Raw genomic sequence first — 25442 nt, forward strand, 5'->3', positions numbered from 1 at the left:
CCATTAAGTCCATATTTATTTATATTAAATGCCATAAAACTTATGTCTTGTTCATAATATTTTAGCAATCATTTAGAAAACCCAATACTCCAAATACAAGTATTTTCCTCTTTTTATGCAACCCATATTTAAGAACATATTTTCTTCCATTTCTCATACTAAGGAAAAGAAGGAGTAAAGCAGTAATCTTATCTTTAAAAAGAGCTCCAAATTTTCACAAATTTTCCAAAAAGATGTTTCCCTAAAGTTCTAGGGGAAAAATAATCCTAAATGGTTTAACTCTTACTGAATTTCCAAAAAGTAAATTTACACTTTGTATCATATTCTTAGGTATTCACCCAAAGGAGATAAATGTCAATGTTGATACAAGAACTTATACACAAATATTTATAGCAGCTTTATTTGTACAGTCCCAAATGTCCATCAACATATAAATGGATAAAAAACTTACAAGTGGAACACTACTCCACAATAAAAGAGAAATACTGACCCAGTCAACAATATGGGATCATCACAAAACAATTATTCTAAAATAATAACGCTGAATGAAATGTTAGACCAAAAATTAAATACATATTACATGATTACAATTAAAGAACTCTAGAAAAAGCAAACTATAGTGACAGAAAGTAGATCAGTGGTGGCCTGGGAAGAAGAAAAGAAGTAGTAAGATGGGATAATAAAAATGGACAAGAAGAAATTGGAGGATGAGTGACAGGAATGTGCATTATCCTGTTTGTAGTGATGCTTTATACAGTATAGAAATATGTGCAGCTTACCAAATGTCAATTAGATTTCAATAAAACTTCGAAAAAACACTGGTATAATCAAACTGCCATAACATTGACAATAGATTATGGAAGTAGATCTAGTATCTAATTCTATAAATTCTGAATTTAATATAAAAAACCACTAAGTAGAAATAAATAACTATCTATTTTATCAGAGGACAGAAGGGACGCAATATAATTTTGAAAAACTGACTACCTAACAATTACCTATCAGGCCACAAGTACAAAACTTGTGAACAAGGACGAGAACAATAATATATTAACTTAAAAATTATTTCAATGACATTACTTTGAAGTTTACATTTTCAATATGCTGAAATATGAACATTATATTTTATTTAACAGCATACCTTTCATTGAGGCTATTCTATAACTACCCATCTATTTCTAGGTTCAATTTAAGGCAGTAATCTAGAAAAAAAATGGTCTGCACTTTTTTTTTGGTGCCAGGGATCAAACTCAGGACCTTGAGCTTGCCAGGCAGATGGGGTGCCACTGAGCTACATCCCCGGCTCATGTACTTTTATTTAAAAAAGATACCAACCTTTTTATCTTCCAAAAAGAAAAACTAACTTACTACGAGATTTCTACTGCTAAATACCTAAGGTGCTGTAAGTTAGTTCAATCAATTCCATGTTATGAGAAAAAATAGTCACACTTTAGGTTTAGAAAATTCTTTTTTAAACCGTAAAGTATTAAGCAACAGTAAAGCTATTTCACATATATTAAGACACTAGTAACAATCGGGGATCATGAATTTCCAAAAAGAACATCTTTTTCTATGGCAGCTGTGGTAGAACATAAGACTCTTGTGTTCAAATGTCTCAGAAAGGCTTTTGTCCACCCCAAGCATCAACAGACATGTGATCTTGACAAAGATCATAAGCCTGGCCTCCTACCTCTACTATCAGTTACATTAAGGAATATACACGCATACACACATGCGCACAAATACAATGCCTCTGCAGAAAGAAACAAGAAACCATTGAAATTTTTAAATGACAGACCTATAATGGCCAGACATTCACTCCATTTAAATAAATATTAAATAACTAACCACGATGTGCTAGGTTGAGATACAGAGATTAATAAAAGTTTTCTCTGTCCATAAGTAGAGTTCACACCTTCTGGATGATACATGAAGAAGTACACTGAAAAGTAACTGGAATTTCCCAAAGATGGACAGATGTTCAATATATTAGAGCAATTATAACTAGAAGTAAAAAATATGATTAAACTGACAATAGCTGTTGTAGGAATAAAGCCAAATTGAAATTCTTAACATGAAAATAAAAGAACAAAATAACATGACTGAGAAAGATGTCAAGCATATACATTTCAGAGAAGAAAACAATAATAGACTCAATCATATTCCTAGAAAATTTGAGCTTAGGAGAGAGAAAGCCATTGTTTTTACAAAAGGAAATGATTCAGCACCTAGAAAAAAAAATCCCTTAGAAAAAGGCTACAAAGCCAGGCATATTCCTATAATCCCACTACTCAAGATGCTAAGGCAAGAGAATTCCAAATTCAAGGACAGCCTGGGCAACTTATACTTTCTCTCAAAAATTTTTTTAAAAATTGTAAAGGGCTGGGGATATAGTTCAGTGGTAGTTTTTGCCTAGTATGTGCAAAGACCTGGGATTCAATCCCCATTACTAAAAAGGGGGGAAAGAAAAGAAAAAGAAAAGAGGGAAAAAAAAGGCAATGAAGGGGAAGAATAGGCTAATAAGTCTACGCTAGGCTATTTCTGGGAAATAGTTTTGTACCTAACAAAAATTAGATTTTCTTAAAAGCCATACTTTCACTAATAGCAGTCTTTGTTTTCACAGTAGGTAGTACTTTTTCTAACATATAGTCAAAAAACTTCAACATAGCAACAGTATAGGTAAAGGAAGCAGTCAACTGGCTTCTCTTTCAGGACAAGAAGGAAAAAGGTGACAAGATGCAGACTGATCCAAAAATAATTAAAATATGAAGTACTCTCAAAATTATGAATTCAAAGGGGCTAAATACCCTGCAATCTTTCCAATAATATAATAGTTTTGGCTTGAGGTATTGTTTCTCTGGTCACGTGAAAAGTGAAAAAAGAGAACTTATGAGATTGAAGGGGCAAGACTCTCATCCTACCCTTTCCAGTCCAATCTACAATCTTAAGATACTAGGCATGAAGGTCTGAGCCCTAATTCTGGGAGAGAAAGTAAGGATTCAAATCTAAGAGAAGATGCTGAACCACTAAGCCCCAGTCTTCTCTCATTTTCATTCTCTAAATTTAACTTAAGTAAACTAGCTCTAAGACTAGAGTTTAGGCAGAATTGTTTTATTTAAAGCAAGAATTAACACTATGAAATATGGGTTAAATCTACTTGGCTGTCTTTATAAACAAAGTTTTATTAAAATACAGTCATATTCACTCATGTACTATTCATGGCCACTTTCAACCTACAATGGCAGGGTAATTGTAACCAAAACCAAATGGCCCATAAAGTTAAAAAATAAAAATACTAAATTAGCTTTACAGAGAAATGTTTGCCGAACAGTGATTTAGAAGAAAGGAAAAAGAAAAGAAAACCTAACAATCACTTTTTTTTTTTTTGGTTTTTTTGAGACAGGGTCTTACTATGTAATTGAGACTGACCTGGAACTCACTATGTAGCCCAGGCTGGTGTCAAACTCACAGTGATCCTCCTGCCTCAGCCTTCCAGAGTGCTGGGATTACAGGCGTACACCACCACACCCAGCTCTAACAATCACTTTTTTACTGTATATATTTAAGGCATACAATATGCTGCTTTGATTTTTTTGAAGGGCATTCAGAAGTGCAGAGTACTTTGGTTTAGTTTAGCAATCAAAAGAGTCTAATTTTTGCTATCCCTTCCTTTAATTTCTAAAGGATGATTTTTGCCATCTTGCTATAAAAACCACCTGACAGGATCTGTGTATGACTTGATGTCAAAAGTCTACTAATCTTTCCATTTCTAGTTAAGTTGTTAAATTTTAGTGTTAGATTTGAGATAACAATCACCCTACAAACTCAATGGTTTTGCTTCCTAGCTTGCTTCTGTAGTAAATAGATCCAGACTATGAGGATATAAATATACTGACATATAAGAATGTTTTGGGGAGCAAATAACTGCCTTTTTACCAAAGGATAATAAATAAGGATTTCTCCTGGTCAACAAGTACCCTGAATATAAATGCCCTTTCAAACACATACCTACAAACCTAGGTTAACACTTTCTGACAATAGCTTGTGAAGGAGATTAGATGTAAGACAGTTTTGTGTGAAGTATTGCCTGTCTAGATTGCTCCTAGGAAGAAAAAGTGAGACTAAACACTGAGACAACCATCCAAGGATGTCATGAAAAATAGGATGCTGTGTTGACTAGCTGTTCTAGCCAGATGAGACAAGACCTAGACTAAGTTTGAATTTATACTCCTTGGAATTAAAGTCTTAACCTAAATTTTTGCATCAAAGAAAAGTCCCTTTTTCAGACAACCAGGGAAAGAAAGAGGTCACCTAACCAGAAAGGAACAAGCACTGAGCCAGGGAACTAAATTTTCAGAATTTCTCCACGTCAAGCAATATAGGCTAAGAATCATTATGAACACTACGAAAATGGGAAAAAGATTCATACATTTTTCACCCAGAATTTATGTACCACCTACACACCAATCACTGAAGATTAAGTACTAAACCAGATAAAATCCATTGTCCTCATGGAGCTTATATTCCATGGGAAAGAAATGGGATAAAATGCACAGTATAGTCATCCTTCATTGCCCAAGAAGTTGTTACCACACTCCCATTAGGATAGCAAAACCCACAGAAGCTCAGTTCCATAATATAAAATTGCACAGTATTTGGATATAATCTATACACACTCTCTTATACATGTTAAACCATGACTAGATAACTTATAACACCTAATGCACTGTAAATACTATACAAATAGTTATCTAACTAGATTGTCTAGAAAATGACAAGAACAAAAATCCGTGCATGTTTCATACAGATGCAATTTTTCCCGACATATTTTCAACTCGTCGGTGGTTGAAATGTAGAGAGTGACAAATGTACTTTATATGGTGATACATGCTAAGAAAAATAATCAGGGAACAACAAAAAGTGTTGGCATGGGTGGCTAGGGAAGGCTTGAGAAGGTGGTATTTGACTACATCTGTTCTACCATGCTTCATAGTACACTTGATGGGTTAAAACAGAAGGGTAGCCCAAAAAGTCATATTGTTCATACTCATGGAATATCTATTTGTGTCATGAGCTTGTGGTGGTGATTGTTACATTATTCTTCAGAGATAGTAACATAACCTGTTCTCTATGAGAGCAAAGTTGAAAGTATTATACACGTTCCCATTAGATAAAAGCACATCTTCAAAAGAAAGTCCTGTTTTGAAATGTTCCCCAAATAACAAAGGAATAAAAAGGTATAAACTCACAAAGATAAAGAGAGACAGGGTGATCAATCCAACAAAAAGGCAGATACAATAAAATCAAATGACTGAGAAGCTTAAATGCCATGGGATTTCTATGGATACGATACTAAATACTATCTTAAGTATTTAACAGGATATAAGGAAAGACAAAACTACAGCAAAGCTTCTACAAGCTTCTCAAGCTACATTAAAAACTGTAGGAAAAATGTAGTCTACCCTGGAAAGAGGAGAAAGGAACTACTTACTGCTGGAAGATTGTTAAAAATGGGTCACTGCCATACAGATAACCAAAAATCCTGCAGCCCTTACATAGTTTCAAGGCCAGCCTGAACTACCTAGTGAACAGACTGTCTCAAAAAACAAACAAAACAAGAACCCGGCTGCCCTACAGGCCCACTCTTCTTGCTGTTAAATCAACATAGGACAGAAGTAGCAAAGAAAGTAGAATAGCTATCAGAACCAACTTCAAAGAAAAGGATAAATTTAAACTAAAAGCTGATTTATCTATATATGTTGGTCACCAAAAGCCAAACCAAAGAACAAGGAAGATTTTAATAAATATACTTTTTTTTTTTGAGACAGGGTCTTACTATGTAGTTGAGACTGACCTGGAACTCACTATGTAGCCCAGGCTGGTCTCGAACTCACAGCGATCCTCCTGCCTCAGCCTCCCAAGTGCTGGGATTACAGGTATGCGCCACCATGCCCAGCAATAAATATACTTTCATTTGGGTACCTATAAGAAGTATTGTAGAAAATGGATAAGGATTAGGCCACCTACTTTCTTAGTCACACATAAATCACAAAAACAAAGATAAAGAACTCAGAAGCTGAGGTTAAGCATTCCCTAAGATGTAACCAATGAAGCAAGAAAATTCTCTTGTAGGACTAAAAACATAAGACATTATGCTATCGCAAAATCTTCCATAAGCACAATACCCCCCAAAAAATAGCAAATTCATTCCACTCTCAGAAAATCAGGATTATCCTATTTTACAATTCCTCTTTCTATAAAATTTGAATATTTCCTCCAAATGCTCAATGCAAATGAAAGAAAAATGGTAGAGATAATAACACTTTTGCAACATTCTGCGACACTTATTTTTTTAACAGCAGTACTAGGGATGGAACCCTGGGTCATTTCCCTGGGCTATAACCCCAGACATATTTTTTATTACTTGGAGACAGCACTAAGTTGCCTAGGCTGGGCTCAAACTTGCTATCCTTGTGCCTCAACCTCCCAAGAGTGCTGACATTACAGGCATGTACCATCATGCCCAGCTTCCGCTTATACCTACTTTAAGAGGGTGCAGTAAAGATAAAATGTGCACCAACGTCCCTTATAAGAGGTCTTTCTTCAAATTCAAGTTCAAAAGAATCATGTATCACTGGGGTTCAAGAGTTCATTGAACATTAAAGTTTTCATATTTTCTGCCATCTATAAAATGACTGAGACATATTTAACAATCACCAATAAAAATACTAGAGATCAGAAATAAATATAAACACACAGGTGACAGAAAGATTTTTCATGAATGTTAAATTTTATAATTACTAACAAATTAATAAAAGTCTACGTTAGACAATCTTATTTTTTAACTGAAAAATAATTTTAAGCAATGTACTTATTTTGTATTTCTGGATAGTCTCCAACAGTCAAAAAAGTTTATGTTATAATATATATTTATACATATATACTCACACACGCACACACACTCAAGATATGCCTTACCTATTAAAGATTTTATATTTTCTAAGATTAAATCACTAGTCATATTTCCAGATAAATCTTGCCCCAATTCAGCGATCAGCTTGGCATATCCTTCGTTCTCTTCTCTTAACAAATTGAATTTTTGCTGCTTATAGCTGAAATTAGATAAATATTAAGGGAATAAAATTAATTTCAATTAGAAAGTTTACACAGAGTAGTATATTATCTTCTCTGCATATTTCCAAATTAAAATAATCCTAAGAATAGCTGTTGAAAGCTTACTTCTTTGGTTTTTTTTCTGGTACAGGGGATCTAACTCAGGTCTTTGCACTTTCAATGCAGGCAGTGGAAACACTGAGCTAAATCCCCAGCCCTGTGTATCTTTTCATATAGAAAACAATACTAGTTTATAAGATGGCTCTAATGTTGATTACATAGGGAAAAATCAGTAACACAGAATATTGCTAATAACAAGGAACAGTAACATACCATGACTAAGAATATACCTTGAGTATAGCCACAGTTGTAAATGCTTGCTAATAAAAAAAAGCACTGAATATTATTTTAACTGCAAATATGGACAAACTTAACATTCGTTTTGCTCAGGTAAAGCTCACTACTGATTCAATTTTAGGCTGATTTTAGAAGAGAAAAAACAAGCTCTACCCTAACCAAAAACAAAAAATACCTTCAAAGCACCTTTAGAAACTGCTAGATTCAAAATAAGAAATAAAAAATATTCAGCTACATTATCTGTAGCACAAGAAACATGTACTTACAAGAGTTTTGTCTTGATTTTAACTGACTTTTGATTAAATTGCTGTGATTGTTTGATGAGTCCTAATGATTCCAATGTTTCTGGATCTAGGCGTTCCTTCAGAACTGTGTCTGAAACTAAATACTGTATTAAAAATATTAAAGGCGATTTATTCTTTAGCTTTCCAACTATACATCTATAATCTTAAATATAATAATTTCCCAAATAAAAACATATAAATCATATTATACATATTATATAGAGAGAGAAAACTCAGAATTTGTAAAAAGACTTGAACTTCAATGATGGCTCTCCAAACACTGAAATATGTATCTCTTTCAAAAAATTCATTTACAAATTATATGCATGCTGTACATTGCCTACAAACAAGTACAGACGAAATTCTCATTGAATTAACTGAATTTTCACTTAATATAGCACTTCAGCTTTCTTTAGTTTTTACTGTAAGTCAAATTCTAGTACAGTTAAGACAAGGATACTTTTCCAGGTCTGAGAAAAAGTGTTTCCTACTTGTTTCTAAATGTATGAATATAAAAGTTTATTAGACAAAGACTGTGACAAATTCTACTAAATTTATTATTTTTTAAACTACCTCCATGTTTCCTGTCTTAACAGTTTCTGGAAAAAAATTCAGTTTAAAAGCTATCTATATTCATTTATAATTACTTTAAGATGTTTTACCTTTTCCCTTGTTAAGAACTTACCAGATCAGGTATAACACTCAAGGTTTTTAATGTATAGTTTAGATGATTTGGTCACATGTCTATTTCACAGAAATGGCATGTCTAGTTTCACAAAACATTTCATTTCGAAACTCAAATCTCATCTTACAAATGAACTCAAGTGAGTATCAATATTATTCATTAACATGATTAACTGCATCATAACCATTTAATACAAAGATTAGAAAGCAAAAGTATTTTGTAAAACTTACCAAACATGCTAATACCAATTGTGTAAAATAGTCTCTCTTGCTTTTTTCTTCTAAACAATTTGTCTCAATATCTATAATGATGGAGAAAAAGAGGCAAGTTTGGTTGATCTTTCTAAACTCTCTAGCAATAACATGTTTTTTTCTTTAAAACTAGCTAATTTTAAAATGCCTCATTCTGAATTTGGAAAAATCTTTAACTATAGTTAACAAGAGATTTCACATGTATATGAATGCTTTAATTTCTCCTGACATTGGAGACTTACTCTGTCACCTATAATATAGTCTTAAAATGCTAAGTTGGTCATAAAGGAACTACCTCCTATGGCTATGGAAGCTACAAAGCTTCAAGAAAATGGTCTTAAAAAGAAAAATATTCTAACAAAGTTTAAATAATTGAACATGCTAAAAAAGAGATATGATGCAATCTCTTGCAAAGCTGAAGTAGATAACTACAAATATTTCTTCTAACTCTAAACATCGTCTTACTCATAAAGCTCAAACCTCTGGCCTTGTCTATCTTGGTCCAGCTCCCATGTTCTAACCAAACTACCTATCCACCAACTTTTCATAAAAACAGTATGAAAAGATGTATTTAAAATCTTATTTTGAATGACAATTCCAGTCACTAAATAAAAACTCAGTATTTTCATTTTTTCCTATTCAAATATTTTAAAACTGAGACCTCTGAGTTTCAGTCAATTATTCAGAAAATCTGTCAATTTTCAGATCTGAGGTATAGTGGAAATGAAACAGTTAATGCTAAACACCAATTTCAACCAGCAAGATTACAAACAAGGCCAATTTCAAATTACTGCTTTTACTGATTACATACTATTAACTTTTTTTAAAAATCAACTAATGATTTAGAACATGCTATTTTTTTAGAAGGCAGTTTTAGTAAAGCAATAAAAATTGTCTTCTAAGTGATCTACCAATACAATAGATGTGCCCTCATGACTCTCAGTTTAATTTCTACTGTTTACACTGACAATCAAATGAAAAGGGGATTTATCTTGGTAGCAAAAAAAAAAAGGAAAAGGGGATTTATCATCAAATATAACCATTCTCCTGCACTTTTCCTTCTCATGTAGTTTTTCATCTCCCCATATTCTGGCCATTGTAGCTGAACAAACTTGGTTGAAGTATATTACAAAAATCTGAGGAACCAGGGATTTGCTCAATGGTAGAAGCACTTACATAGCACATTTTAAGATCCGGAGTTCAACCTCAGTACCATAAAACAAAACTGAATGGTATGACTTATGCTATGTAAATTGCAGTAAAACCTCAATTTATCACTAAGACTTTAATCCAAGTATACTTCTTCAACCTTAGGAACACTCAGGTCTTACTGTTCTTCTAGTTCTTCCTCAGCCTAGAAATTCAACTACAGTATGTATATTGACCTTAAGGAACTCCAGCTAAACTGGGCTCATTCTTTTAAGGCCAACTATTTAGCCTCCAGTCCACAAAGTCCCTAATATTCACCCCTAGAGTCAGAGCACTTGGAAACTCTCTCATTCTTTTCTCTTCAAGACTGCTCTCTTCTCAGCCACAGGAGTTGATTAAGATACCTACCACTGTTTCTGGTTCTAACCATGGGACCAAACTTTTAATAGCAACACAGTAAATTTCTTAGCTGTGCTGTCTCAACAATCAATGTAATATGCTGTTAGCCCAACTGCATTTTCCTTATTCTTTTTATTTTAACTCATAATGCCATTCCAATAAACTCACTTATCCCTAATTCCTCTACCCTAAATTCGCACTTTAAAAATTCTCTTTTAGGGCTGGGGATTTAGCTCAGTGGTTTCACTGCCTGCCTCACAAGCACAAGGAACAGAATTCAATCCCCATACCAAAAAAAATTATCTTTTAATTTCCCCTATGATTTTACTAAAAAAAAATTCCATAGCTGTTTCCAACTCTTGTCCTCTGTCACCAACTACCCACACCAACTCAGAAGTCCCATCAGTGCACTAAGTTAAACTAGAGTCCCCCTTTCATTCCATCATCTTCATAGGATTAGTCTTTCAAAGCAAGTTGTTATCTTAACCTGGAAAGTACTCCGGTTTTCCTTATCATTAATATATTAGAAAAAAATGTTCCTGGGCACTGAAGACAAAGGATCCAGATTCAAATGCTGCCTTACTGGATGCATGGCTTTGAAAATTCACCATTTCTCTAAAACTTTTCCTAATCCATGCACCTAACTTACAGAATTTACTGTGAGCATTAAAATGAAATTAAATGGTTAACATAATGCCTAAAACATGGAAGGTGCTCCAAAAATAGCACCTATATTATCATCATTATCATGATCATCATAATCACCATCATCATCATTAACAATAGCTCAAATTCTTACTCCTATTCCCCTACCTTGGTCTGGGATCACCCTTGGATCATTTTTTTCTGCCAAGGGTGGGGGTAGGTGAGTGAGGGGGCAGGTGAGGGAAATTCTCTTTCCAAGTGCCGTCCTAATCTTGCCTGTAAAAATGGACTCGATAGGCTAAAAGAAATTTCCCAAGAGCAACCAAATAGCATCTTCATTAATTCATGTTACTAGTAAAAAACAATGACTTGTAACAATATTTCATACTGCTAAATAACCATGAAGGGAAACTACATCCTATTAAATCAATAAAAATTTCTAGAATAAGTAGACTAGTAATGATTACTCAAAGACAAAGTATACTCCTGACCCTAACAAATAACAGATTCCACAAGATGTTAACCAAAAATCAGTCTTTCAGTCTTACAAAATTTACTGTAAAAAAACAATTTTTGGGGCTGGGGATTTAGCTCAGCAGTTCGGTGGCCTGGCTTGCAAGCGCAAGGACCCGAGTTCAATCCCCAGTACCAAAAAAAAAAAAACAAAAACAAATTTTTAATTGAAACTTACTTCCTATTTCTTTGTAAACTAATACAATATCTTTTGTACCTGTTTCAAAAATTAAGCTTAAAGGGTTTTTCGCTTGGCATAAATCAATTGATCCAATAAATAGCATAAATGTGTATTTCATCATCAAAATCAGGACAGTTTTGAGAGTGAAAAAGGGCACTATTAATAATTATGCCAGTAGTGCTGGGGATTTAGGTCAGTGGTTCCACCACCTGCCTTGCAAGCGCAGGGACCCAAGTTCGATCCCCAGTACCAAAAAAACAAAACAAAACAAAACAAACAAAACAATACAATAATTATGCCAGTGAAACGAAAACTACAACATATGGTCATTTGCTCAATAGCCTGCTCTTTTTCATTTATCACTCATAGTCCACACATACATTGACCTGTTCCCTATATTACCACTGTTATGAAATGTGAAATATCCCAAAGGACCGAGCCCAGGCATTTATATTTGCTGAGACCAAATTCTAGATTCCCAGTAAGACATTTAAGCAATTTATATAATTGGAGGAATTAAAATTAATGAGCTAAAATAATTCATCATAGCTTGATGGACCCTCAGAGGTTGTCATTTTAAAATGAATATAATGGCTATCGTTGTTTTCTATTAGATTCAAGTTTATAGGAAAGCACAAAAATGATGGGGCAAATTATGCTCAAAAGTATTTTAATCTTTATCTAAACTTAGAGAAATAAATTTATAACACATTAAGTCCATGCTTTCCACAGAAGGACACTCCCTGTTGCTCTAAGTCAAAGAACTATTCCTTTTTTATCTTATATGAATTCTTATATATTCTGGACAAATAGAAAAGAAGTTTGTATTTCCAAAGCTCATTTCTCATCCTCAAAAGTATTTTTGAGTACTTCGGCTCTTCTTGCTCTAAAATTAAGAATCAAAAAATACAATAGTAAAGTATCTCTTGACTGTTCTAAGTTTGAGATTCTGATATCATTCACTGAAAACCTGCAATGAATGACACTAACTCGTTGATTACTAAAAGCTCAGTGACTCAGACAAAATGCCAGAAAATGTCTTTTTTTTACTCGAAATGGCTACATTTAGCTAAAATTTGAGTATACACTGTCAACCCTCAAAAAATGTAAATTATATTCTAAATTAACTTTATAAAGTGACTAATGACATTTGACTTACAATAATTTTTTAAAAATAAAAAAATACTCCTAGATTTGCATAAACATTTACACATTTGTAAATTATTTGGAAAGAAAATTTTATTTAACATCAATTTACCAAACAGCACATGTGAAAGATGAAATAAAAAGTTTAATACCTACCTAATATACAGAATACATCAGCAAGAATGGAGGGCATATCCTCACGAAATTCCTAATTTTAAAAAATATTAACAGTAAATACCTGCATATGACACAGCAAGTGTATATATATATTTTTTTAGAATAATAGTTTTCAGTCAAACTTACAAACAAAAACTCCAATATCACCATGTTAAAATTCAAGTATCATAAATACAATGAAAATAAAAAGATAACAGTTTAATGTTTAACTCTACCATACAGTAAACTGATATAAAGACAGAAACCAGGGGCCAGAGATTTAGCTCAGTGGTTCTGGCACCTACCTCACAAATGCAAGGACCTGAGTTCGATTCCCAGTATCAAAAAAAAAAAAAAGAAAGAAAGAAAGAAAGAAACCTGTCCAAAACGCATTGGAATTTAGAGTACCTCACACCTAGCAAGGGCAAAACTGTTAAAAATACACACATTTGGGCCGGGGATTTAGCTCAGTGGCACCACGCCTGCCTCACAAGCACAAGGCACTGAGTTCAATCCCTGGTACAAAACACACACACACACACACACACACACACACACACAAGCCACACATGGTGTGTACACCTTGGAAGGCTGAGGCAGTAGGATCACAAGCTCAAGGCCAGTGTGTGCAATTTAAAGACACCTTATATCAAAATTAAAAAATTAAGAAGAGCTCAGATGTAGCTCAGCACTCCCTGAGATGAATCCCTAGTACCACAAAAGGGGGGGTGGCGGAAATTTAGCTCAGTGGTTCCACCACCTGCCTAGCAAGAGCAAGGTCCCGAGTACAATCCCATACCCCCCCCAAAAAAAAACTGCCTCAAAAAAAAAGGTACAATTTTCATCTAAAATGTTAAATGTGGTGCTCATGCCTGAGTCTATACTAACCTATGCAAAAATCATATCAAAAGATCAAACTCCTATTATAAAGCTAGTTAAACTATTATTGTATAATTAAAGATACTCTGAAGATGAAAACAATTACCAAAACCTATCTTAATGCTTTTTGTTTATAGTCTTTAAAGAAAATAACCTCAAATCCTGTTTATGGATAAAAATGCCAGCATTATTCTACATCTGTCTCTTGATTTCCCATTCCGATGCTCAGTTTTAGAGCCATTTTCCATTATAAGGATCATAATTAAATTATTCCAATTAGTAGTTTGCAGGTCCTAAGATTAGCCTCTTTTGGGGGTCTACTAAAAGAAAATTATTTTTTAAAAAAGCTAGCAGGTGCAAGGAGACACACTAAACACATTTCTGTGGCTAAGATACTAGACAGTGTATAGTACTCTGAGAAAGCTACAGGGCCTGGGATTTGGCGCAGTGGTTCCGGTGCCTGCCTCAGAATCACAAGGACAGGAGTTTGATTCCTGGTACCAAAAAAAAAAAAAAAAAAAGAGAGAGAGAGAGAAATAGGATGAGGTAAAAAAAAAAAAAAAAAAAAGAGAGAGAGAGAGAAAGCTATGATGAGGAAATATATCTTTATATATTAAAGATATCACTAAGTAAACAAAAAAAGGAGACACTAGGAATAAATCAAGTACAAGTACATAAAATTCATTTGCACTATTTAGGAAAAATAATTAGAATGAGATTCCATAAACACTAAGTTAATACCAATGCCCAGTTTACAGAATGAAATCACCTTAGCAATCAGTCAAATTTCAAGTTTAAGTTTCTCAAGGACTATAATCTCTGGCTGTATCTACTTGACTGCATGTACTAAAAGCTACTTGAAGACCAGAAATAGAGCAATCCAAAAGTTTTTAGATATGGAACATTAAGTGTTTTAAGAAGTAGCCCCCTCCAAGCTGGGGATATAGCTCAGCAACTCAGTGCCTGCCTGGCAAGTATGTTGAGTTTGATTACCGGTACAAAAAGTGGGGGGGGGGAGATAAACCACTCCAACATGAACTAGAGCTGTTATCTGCTAGAGACAGTTTAGGGATAAAGACAAACTCATATTGAATCCCTACTGATCAAATGGACCCCAATTTGGGGGAGGAGATTACAACAGCTAAACTTAGAATTTCCTTTAGACTATCCTGGAAAAACACAAAAATTAAACGAGATTAGTTGCCCTAGAGAAAAAGGGTACTGGGCTAGGGGATACAGTTCAGTAGCAAAGCAATTCCCTTGCATTTGTGAGGCTCTGGGTTCCTCCCCAGCATCACAAAGAAGGGAGGAAGAGAGGAAGGGAGGGAGGGAAGGAAGGACAAAGGGAGGGAGAGAAGGGGGAAAAAAGCACAGTAAAGCAACATAATGGGGAAATTTATACTGACATTTAGAAGTTCCAGATCCCACTGCAATAATACTTATTACAAAAGCTGTTCTGAACTGGACAAAAAATTTTATTTGCACAAGTCTAAAACCCAGCCTAATAATTACTGAATAGCATACCACCTGTAAAACCTGAAGCTTAACTATTGCTTTAAAATAACCTCTCAAGTTAACATCCCATTTTCTAATTCAAATACCAAACTACCAAGAAAAGTATATGGGCTTCCTCTACATTCTCCAATAAATAAAAGAGTGAAATAGAATCAATCACTTAAAGGTTCTTTTTAAATCTAGTTAGTATTTTCTAAAACAGAAAGCAGATAAAAACTGGGAACAAATGTTAAAGCTATGCAACCAATTTAAAGTAACTTAACCTTCAATTTTGAATAAGGATGCCTTGATTTCATTATAGTACACCTTTTTGTTTGCTCTCCCATGTTACCTAATACTTTCTGGTTTATTCAGTCAGAAAGATTAAAATATCTTTATTGCTATCTACTAAAATGACTAATATTGCCTTAAGACATCCACTACTATAATTTTCAATAAAAAGTATAAAATACATCCTTAAAGGATCTTTGTGTCAAAGCCACAAAGACAGTTGCAACCAAGTTACTAAGTAACTACATTTATACAGTACTTACACCAATGTCATTAAGAACATTTGACGCCTGTTCATGCTTTAGATTTCCTTTAATGACATGATATGACAATTCATAGAGAGCTTGCTGGAAATCTGTTGAACACAAAAGATATAATGTAAGGACAGTCTCCTGAACATGAAAGGCAGACTGTCTAGGGGAAAATTTATTTCCTACTTCTCAGAATTTTTATAAACATCAAAATAAGGGAAATATATTTCTAAGGCTTTTATCTAGCAATATATTCTTTCACTGTTACAAAACACATTAGTAGGTTTAGAAAAAGTTAACCATACTGTAACATTCCAAGTGGATAAGCATTCCCTTCACAAGAATATTTTTATATATCTACAAAGCTCATGTATTTAACCTTCACTATACGCATAATTTATGAAACCACAAGTTTTAAAGCATTTTTCATGTTATAAAGTCACTACAATTATTTTCAATGATCCCACAGAACTACAGCAAGTAGATATAAATGAAACCATTTTCCTCACCAGCCAACTTCACAGACTTTTTTTTTTTACATATATTCAGATTATACTTAGTTCAATGTCAGGACTATAATAACAACAGCTAAGGAATAGTTCAGAGAATAAGCAATACTGTGTTTTATCCATGGAGTACTGCCAGAAAAATTACTCCCTAAGTCTCAATCAATTTCTATCAAAACTCAAAAATATATAACTATATCCACACAAAAAATTGCAAGATATGAAACTTGTCACCCACAAGTAGCCACACTCATTATTAATTATCATAGCCTCATTTCCTGAAGAAAAACCTTTTGTTTATAGAGTGGGAAGCTAGGAGTTGAATGAATACCTTCTGGCTATCTTTTTTTTTTTAATCTATACCTAAAAATTTTACTTCTTTGCAACCACCAAAGTAGGAAAACAAGCAGCTCTAAACTCACTAATATAAAATATCTTTATCATCCACTTTTAAGGAAAATCAAATTTTATTCATGGCAAAATAGCTAGTGAAAATGAAATATTTAAAAATCTCCCCAGTTATGAATACCAGGAACACAACAGAAATCAAAATGTGTATTAATCTCTTTCTAGTCAATAAAAATAATATTTTTCAGTAAAATAAATTTATCCATTAAGTCAATTGCTAAAATATAGCCAGATTTTTTATAAAGAATGCATAATTACATATATATACACACACACACACATATATATGCCCTTTTCACAACTGTGTTTATCATAATTATAAATAAAAACAAAAGAAAAACGTCTACATGTTGGTAGAAATATGATATCAATTTCATGTTTTCCATTTCCATTAATGCTTTACAAGTAATACTTAAAATTATCCAGACAACTAAGAATTTTTAAAGAGATCACAAGGACAAAACAGCCAATTATAAACTACATGTAGGTGAGAGTATGCTCTCTAGTACGCAACTAGGGCTCAGGGAATTCTAATCTTAATCACAGAAGATTAAAATATAGAACACACAGCCTGGGTTATTTTGCTGACACTAATATAATATAAAAATATTCACTGTAATCCACAAAGTAGCAAAGATACTCCCTAAATCACAAGCTTTCTAAATGCGTACTTAGAGTGGTTAAGAAATCCTATTGTATTTTATCCACATAGGTAGTAAGTGGTGCTTCAAGACTACCAGCCAGGGCCCACAGAGGCCTACAAAATGTATTCTGGAGTTGAAAAACTACATTTACAATGGGGAGGGAAACTTAAAACCTTTATAATTACACACAAAAAAATCTAATGAAAAGTCTACCTTAATGTTAACATTTCAGAAAGAGCAGTTTTAAGAATAGCAGTTTTAAGAGAGAACTTCTGGAGATTCTTAGAAGTTCTTTCAGGGGTTTGAATGATGACGACACCAGTTTTTGATAATGTCTAGTATCACTAGTACTACTCATGTTTATCAACTATCATCATAGTATGATTTTACTGAGAGGAAGGAATGCCTTATTAAAGGGACAAGCACTGTGTGCAAGAGAACCTGCCTGCATGAAATGAAAATAATTCAAGGGAAGGACAAAAGGGAAAAGTCAAAAGAAACATTATCCAAACTCGATCCCCAAGACAGATTCAAGCAGATTATGAAGAAATGATATTTAGTTCCTTACATGGATTACCAAATGGGCCCTCAGACCAAAGCCTGACCACTGGTTGACAACAGCCAAATGGTGCATATGTGCTGAAGCAGCAAGCAGGAATAAGAGGAAAATACTGACAATTCAGCTAGTGAGGCCACGCTCACCATTCTTGGTTTTATACATGAATTTTTTAAAAAAAAAGTTTTTGGTTTTATATGTGAAAAAACAAAAAAGACTATTTTTTGTTTTATATGAGACTCAAAACACCCATTAAAATTAATAAATCAGTTATTTAAAATCCGCACAGTCTGAGAGAAGAGTATGGCTGTGTTACATTCACTTTGAAATATTTTTTTAAAGTAGGCTCTTATCCATATAAGGTTTCAATAAAAAAAATTCAAAGTTGAGTGAAAAGTTTAAGTGATTTTAAGCACAGGAAAGAAAAAAGAAAATTAAGTATCCAAATGTTACTATGAGGGAATAGTTTTATACTTTCTTACAGTCAAACAAAGCAAGTTATTTGTCAATCTCAAAAGTTTTTATACATCATTGTACAATTTTAGGGGGAAGATGCTAAAACCCAGGGCCTTATGCTTGCTGTGCGCTACACCATCAGCCCTTGTTTATACAATTTTATAAGCAAACTAAACAAATTAATAATGTTGGAGGTGGCATCCCAGGGACGTTAAGTCTTAAAACATATTTCAATTAACAGAAAATAAAAATGGCCCTTTCATTTACTTATTAAAAATTAGATTCCACTCAAGAATGCAAATGTTCTTTAAAAAGTATACCCCACATTAAGGTATTTACTTTTTGATATAACAAATATATGCATCTATAAAAAAACATTCTGTTCTATAAAATGTTTATACCAGCATAATTAAATATATTTTATTAATATAATTGATTTTTAGCTTAAAATAGAAAATTGATTACTTAAACTTTTTTCCTATTAAAAAAAGATGAGTTTTACCTCAACAAAAGCTACATACAAAAATGTTTGCTGGACATGGTGGTACAATCTATAATCCCAGCTCTCTGTGAAGTTGAAGCAGAAGAACAAAGTCGAGTTCAGCCTAGACAATTTAGCAAGTCATTACAAAAAATGCAAAGGGCCAGTGATACAGCTCAGCACAAAGACCCCTAGGTTCAATATTCAGTAATGGAAAGAAAGAAAGAAAATGCTTTAAACTTAATAGACACAATGCTTTAATTTGTGCCCCTCTTTTGCCAAATCCATAACTTACTTTAAGTTAATGTGTTAAATAATAAAATCTTTTAAAACTAAAATCTACAGTTTATGTAACATTTTTCTTTAAATCATATTTGCAATACACTGTAAACAACTTCATTTTTAATGTTTTCCATGACAACTGCCTTTAACAAGATCCCCAGATACCATCTAAACATAACCAGCTTTAGTAGAAACACTAAACTCAATTTGTGGAAATTTTCTGGTGCAAACCATATCAAAACAGTTTTCTATCCATGCTATCACATTTATGATTAGTACAGGTAACTGCTGAAATTTAAATTTAAATTCCCAATTATAAAAGTCAGGCAAGTCAAATAACATCAGTATACAAAATATATGCTCTTACTATAACAAAAGTTTTAATCCTATAATATATTCATGCTTTATATAAAATGAACTCATATCTTTGGTTTTCATCTATGACAATGAATGCCAAGTGGCAGTATAGTTACTAATTTTAGCCAAATATTCTATATGTGCTACTCCTTAAAATCTTACCTCTGTAAGTTGCACTATCATGGCTTTTATTTTCACTGAGAATCCGGCATAAATGCAAACTACAATAAAACAGAAAAAAAATCTGTATCAATTTCCAATCCTACCACTAGATGATTCTTACAGAACAAGTTCTATCAGTGAAAAATACATATACAAATGAACAATATATGTTTAAATGTGTTAATTCATAATGACAAAACAAACCCCAAAATAGCTGGCCAGAACTGGAGGATGTTCGTGAATCAATTCATAATTCTGAAAACTGGCAAATACCATTTTTAAAATTCAAGTATGTATTCTGCCCTTCAATACAAACTACATCTACTCAACAGCACATAAAGTCTCTATATTGAACTACTTTAGCCAATAAAAAGATGACAGAATTAAAACATGACCATTTTAAGATCCCTAATATATCGAGAATCCCCACCATCTGTCAATGGCTACTCACATCACAAAAGACTACTGTATTAAACATTAAACATTAGGTGACTACTAATCCTATGAGCAAATATACTACCACAAAGGAAGTAAGATTAGTATGTGGATTATCTACATTCTCGTAATTGAAGCACTATTTCTTATGATAGTTATACACATATAGCATTAAATATACAGATAAAAATATTGATATACATCAAGACTAAATTGAGTTTAATCACAAACACACAAGGTTTGTTCAAAATAATTTAACTCATTTTTTAAACATATGACAGGGGCTGGAGATGTAGCTCAGTGAGAAAATGCATTCGTTACATGCACAAGGCCTTGAATTCAATCCCCAGAGCCACAAATAAAATCACATAATGGTTCAATAGCTACATAAAAAGCATTTGACAGGGACTGAGCATGTAGCTCAGTGGTGGAATACTTACCTAGCATGAAGGATGCCCTGGATTCCATCCTTAGCACCCCCCCCCAAAAAAAGGCACTTGACAAAATCACTGTTCATTATTTTTAATTAAAGAAAGACTCAGACAGATAATAGAAATTTCTTTAATTCAATGAAAAGGCAGTTCTGAGAATGTGCTTCAACAAGCCACTTGAAACTCTTTGGGGATAAGCAAGGTCAAAACTACATTCATTAATACCAAAACATCACTTTCCTTTTTTCTATATAGGCACGTGTAATAATCTAAAAGCAATGAAGAATAAGCTTGGCATGTACCAAGGCAGTAACACCAAAATGTCACTGAATCCTTCAAGACCAAAAACTCAAAAAAAAAAAATAGCTAGTCTCACTTAAGATGTCACCTATTTCACTGTGTTCTTCATGACCGTTCACAAAAGCCAGCTTAGAATGTCTTTGAAGAGTGACAGCAGCGAGAAAATATAAGCCTCAAATCTTCCTCCCTCTTTAAAAAAAACAATTCAATAACACACAAAACAATTCCATGTATGAGAAATCCAGACACCAGTTGAGAGACTCCTGTACCCAAGGAAAATGTAAAACCAGACACTTTAATTTCAGCAGGAAAATTAAGAGGATGTCCTACCACAGTCCTTCTCCCTAGCACAGTGCCATGTGATCAAGCAAAAACTCCCAGCATCTGAATTCTTCCTAGGGAGGAAAACAGAAGACAATGTTCCTGATTCTTCCTGGTGAGGGGTTTCATCTTGCCAGTCTCGGAACACAGATGGAATCTGACATAATCTGGATGCCGGAGGGTGCTTGAGAACAAAAAATAGCCAAGAATCTTGCTACTGTCCCAGAGGACCCAAAGCACAACAGACAAAGGACAATACAGCTCATCTGTCTCTTCCTTGGGGAAGAAACAGAAAAGTGAGTGGATAATGCATCGAAAATTCCACTTTGGGGGTACTGCTTGAGAGCAGACTAGTTTCTGATCGGACTGACTCATGGTACTGACAGAATCTGGCATATTCAAGATATCTGGAGGCTGCTGAGAACAAAAATGAGCAGCATGGCAAGCTACTGCTGCAGAGGACCAATGATTTAGCAGGAGAACATCAGAGCAAGACGTTACAAACTCCAGGGCGCAGGGTCCTCTTACTACAGTGCATGAGCACAAGTCCAGAGAAAAAACTATACACAAAAAAGGTTTGAGATGTTCCCAGAATTCTCTAACTGGTGAAAGAAGGTCTCTACTTATATAAACCTAGTCAGTAAGGACTAGGAAAAATGATTTTTTAAATGTGTAGGTACCAACACAAAGTTATAAGGAATGTGAAGAAACAGGACATTGCCAATCACAGGACAAAAATAAATCTCAAGAAACCAATTATAAACAAACATAGGTACATGAATTACCTGATAAAAAATTCAAAATAATCACAGAGATGTTCAATAAGCTCAGGAAAATGATGCATGAACAAAATAATTTTTCAACACAGACAGAAAATATTTTACAAAAGAGAAATTTTGGACCTGAGTGTAAATAACAGAACTGAAATTACACGAGTAGTTCAACAGTAGACTCTATAAGGCAGAAGAAAGCATCCACAAACTCAAATGTAGATTATTTCAAATTATCCAATCAGAGAGGCAAAAGAGAAAAACCCTAAAAAACAGTGAAGAAAACCTAAGTGACTTCTGGAACACCATCAAGTGGACCAATATATGCATTATGGGAATTTCAGGAAAATGGGAGTGGGCCAAGTCAGAAAGCTTAAAAAATAACGGTCTAAAACTTCAAAAAGAAAACGTTCAAATGGGAAGGGGAAGTGGGTGGGACAAGGAAAAAAATGGAATCAAAGCTTTTGTACATAGGGAGGGGAGGTAGTTTCAGGGAGAGGGGAAAACAGAGGAATGCATCACGCAGAGGTTCAAATTCTCCATGGTGTTATCGTGATATATGCCTAAAATGTACTAATAAATTTTTCCTATTAAAAAAATGTCCCAAATCTGGAAAAGGCTGTAGATATCCAGTTCAGGAAGCTCAGAAGATCTTACACACAACAAACTCTAAAAATTCCACAGCAAGACACATCATCAAATTGTCAAAAGTCTAAGACCCTGGTGATCTCCAAAGAGCCTGAGACGGGAGTGTATCAATAACAGCACAAGAAAAGTAATATATCATGTACAAGGGAAACTGTAAAACTAACAATGAAATTCTCAACAATATTGTAATACTACAGGGAGATGCAGGAACATGTTTTAAAAAACTGGGAGAAAATATCTGCCAACCTTGAATACCACATCTAAGACATATATATATGTGTGTATATATATATATATATATATACACACATATATATATAATATATACATATACATATATATATATATATATATTATATATATATAAAAATTCAAGCCAGGTATGTTAGCACAAGCCTGTAATCCAAGAACTCAGTAAGCTGAGGGAAGAGGATCACCAAGAGTTCAAGGACAGCCAAGGTAGCACAGAGAGTTCCAGGCCAGCCTGAACTACAAAGCAAGACCCTATCTCAAAAAACAAAAGCAAAAAAGGAAACAAACAAACAAAGAAAAAGCACTAAAGAACAACATGAAAGGCTTTGAAAATATAAACCTCACTGATAAAGGCAAACATATAGACAAATGTATCAACTGCAAGAGTAACACATAAATCACATTTAATGCTGGTATAGAAGACAAAAGTATCCTTTAAAATGTAAACACATACATAAAAACATGATTTGTAACATGAATAACAATCTGTGTCTGTGGGGAAAGGGAAAACTATGAACTTTCATCATGTAATTTAACACACCATATAAGTTACACATGCTACCTCCAAAAGAAAAGGGGAAGGCAATCAAAGCATGTCAGGAGAAAGGGCTGGGCGTGGTGCCCCACACATGTAATCCCAGCCCTTGAGGCTGAAGCAGGAAGATCACGGTGAGCTCCAGGGCAGCCTGAACTACACAGCAAGACCCTATCTCAAAAACAAAATCAAAAAAGCAAACAAAAAAAAAAAAAGAAAAAGCACTAAACAGCAACATGAAAGGCTTTGAAAATATAAACCTCACTGATAAAGGCAAATACATAGACTACTGTATCACCTGCAAGAGTAACGTATACATCCATTTTAATGCTAGTGTAGAACACAACAGTATGATTTAAAATGTTAACAGATACATAAAAGCATGATTTGTAACATGAGTAACAATCTGTATCTGTGGGGAAAGGGAAAAGAATGAAGTTTCTGTATGTAATTTCACTCAACATATAAGTTATAGATGCTACCTACAAAAGAAAAGGAGAAGGCAATCAAAGCATTTCAGGAGAAAGGGCTGGGCGTGGTGCCCCACACATGTAATCCCAGCCCATGAGGCTGAAGCAGGAAAATCACAGTGAGTTCCAGACCAGCCTGAAATACATAGCAAGACCCTATCTCAAAAAACAAAATCAGAAATGCAAACAAATAAAAAAAAGAAAAAGCACTAAACAGCAACATGAAAGGCTTTGAAAATATAAACCTCACTGATAAAGGCAAATATATAGACAACTGTATCACCTGCAAGAGTATCATATAAATCGCTCTGAATGCTAGTATAGAAGACAAAAGTATCCTTTAAAATGTTAACAAATACATAAAAGCATGATTTGTAACATGAGTAACAATCTGCATCTGTGGGGAAAGGGAAAAGTATGCAGTTTCTGTGTGTAATTTAACACAGCATATAAGTTATAGATGCTAGCTACAAAGGAAAAGGAGAAGGCAATGAAACAATGTCAGGAGAAATGGCTGGGCGTGGTGCACCACACATGTAATCAAAGCATTTGTGACTGAAACAGGAAGATCACAGTGAGTTCCAGGCCACCCTTAACTACATAGCAAGACCCTATCTCAAAAACAAAATCAAAAAAGCAAACAAAAAAAAAGAAAAGAAAAAGCACTAAACAGCAACATGAAAGGCTTTGAAAATATAAACCTCACTGATAAAGGCAAATGTATAGACAACTGTATCACTTGCAAGAGTAACGTATACATCGTTTTTAATGCTAGTGTAGAAGACAAAAGCATCCTTTACAATGTTAACAGATACATAAAAACTTGATTTGTAACATGAGTAACAATCTGTATCTATGGGGAAAGGGAAAAGTATGAAGTTTCTGCATGTAATTTAACACAGCATATAAGTTATAGATGCTACCTCCAAAAGAAAAGGAGAAGGCAATCAAAGCATGTCAGGAGAAAGGGCTGGGCGTGGTGCCCCACACATGTAATCCCAGCCCTTGAGGCTGAAGCAGGATGATCACAGTGAGTTCCAGGCGAGCCTGAACTACATAGCAAGACCCTATCTCAAAAAAAAAATCAAAAAAGCAAACAAAAAAAAACAAAAGAAAAAGCACTAAACAGCAACATGAAAGGCTTTGAAAATATAAATCTCACTGATAAAGGCAAATACATAGACTACTGTATCACCTGCAAGAGTAACGTATACATCGCTTTTAAAGCAACTGTAGAAGACAAAAGTTTCCTTTCAAATGTTAACAGTTACATACAAGCATGATTTGCAACATGAGTAACAATCTGTATCTATGGGGAAAGGGAAAAGTATGAAGTTTCTGTATGTAATTTAACACAGCATATAAGTTATAGATGCTACATACAAAAGAAAAGGAGAAGGCAATCAAAGCATGTCAGGAGAAAGGGCTGGGCGTGGTGCCCCACACATGTAATACCAGCACTTGAGGGTGAAGGAGGAAGATCACAGTGAGTTCCAGGCCAGCCTGAACTACATAGCAAGACCCTATCTCAAAAACAAAATCAAAAAAGCTAACATAAAAAAAAGAAAAGAAAAAACACTAAACAGCAACATGAAAGGCTTTGAAAATATAAACCTCACTGATAAAGGCAAATA

The 25442-nt window shown here is 33.9% G+C and overlaps 1 protein-coding gene across 3 annotated transcripts in view; it reads right to left on the bottom strand.

Annotated features, from left to right (window-relative positions):
• The window catches only part of Thoc2 (THO complex 2), a 119900-nt gene that overhangs the window by 73256 nt on the left and 21202 nt on the right, over nucleotides 1–25442 (bottom strand). For all 3 annotated transcript variants that reach the window (XM_033760164.1, XM_033760165.1, XM_033760163.1), the window contains exons 2-7: nucleotides 19647–19705; nucleotides 15807–15898; nucleotides 12880–12931; nucleotides 8670–8740; nucleotides 7737–7858; nucleotides 6979–7112 (exon numbers count right to left, since the gene is read on the bottom strand). In XM_033760164.1, coding sequence (XP_033616055.1) covers nucleotides 6979–7112; nucleotides 7737–7858; nucleotides 8670–8740; nucleotides 12880–12931; nucleotides 15807–15898; nucleotides 19647–19705 — 530 coding nt within the window. The remainder of the gene's footprint in view (nucleotides 1–6978; nucleotides 7113–7736; nucleotides 7859–8669; nucleotides 8741–12879; nucleotides 12932–15806; nucleotides 15899–19646; nucleotides 19706–25442) is intronic.

Source organism: Fukomys damarensis, unplaced genomic scaffold, assembly GCF_012274545.1.
Source record: "Fukomys damarensis isolate Sample0158 unplaced genomic scaffold, DMR_v1.0_HiC HiC_scaffold_39, whole genome shotgun sequence".
Taxonomy (NCBI): domain Eukaryota; kingdom Metazoa; phylum Chordata; class Mammalia; order Rodentia; family Bathyergidae; genus Fukomys; species Fukomys damarensis.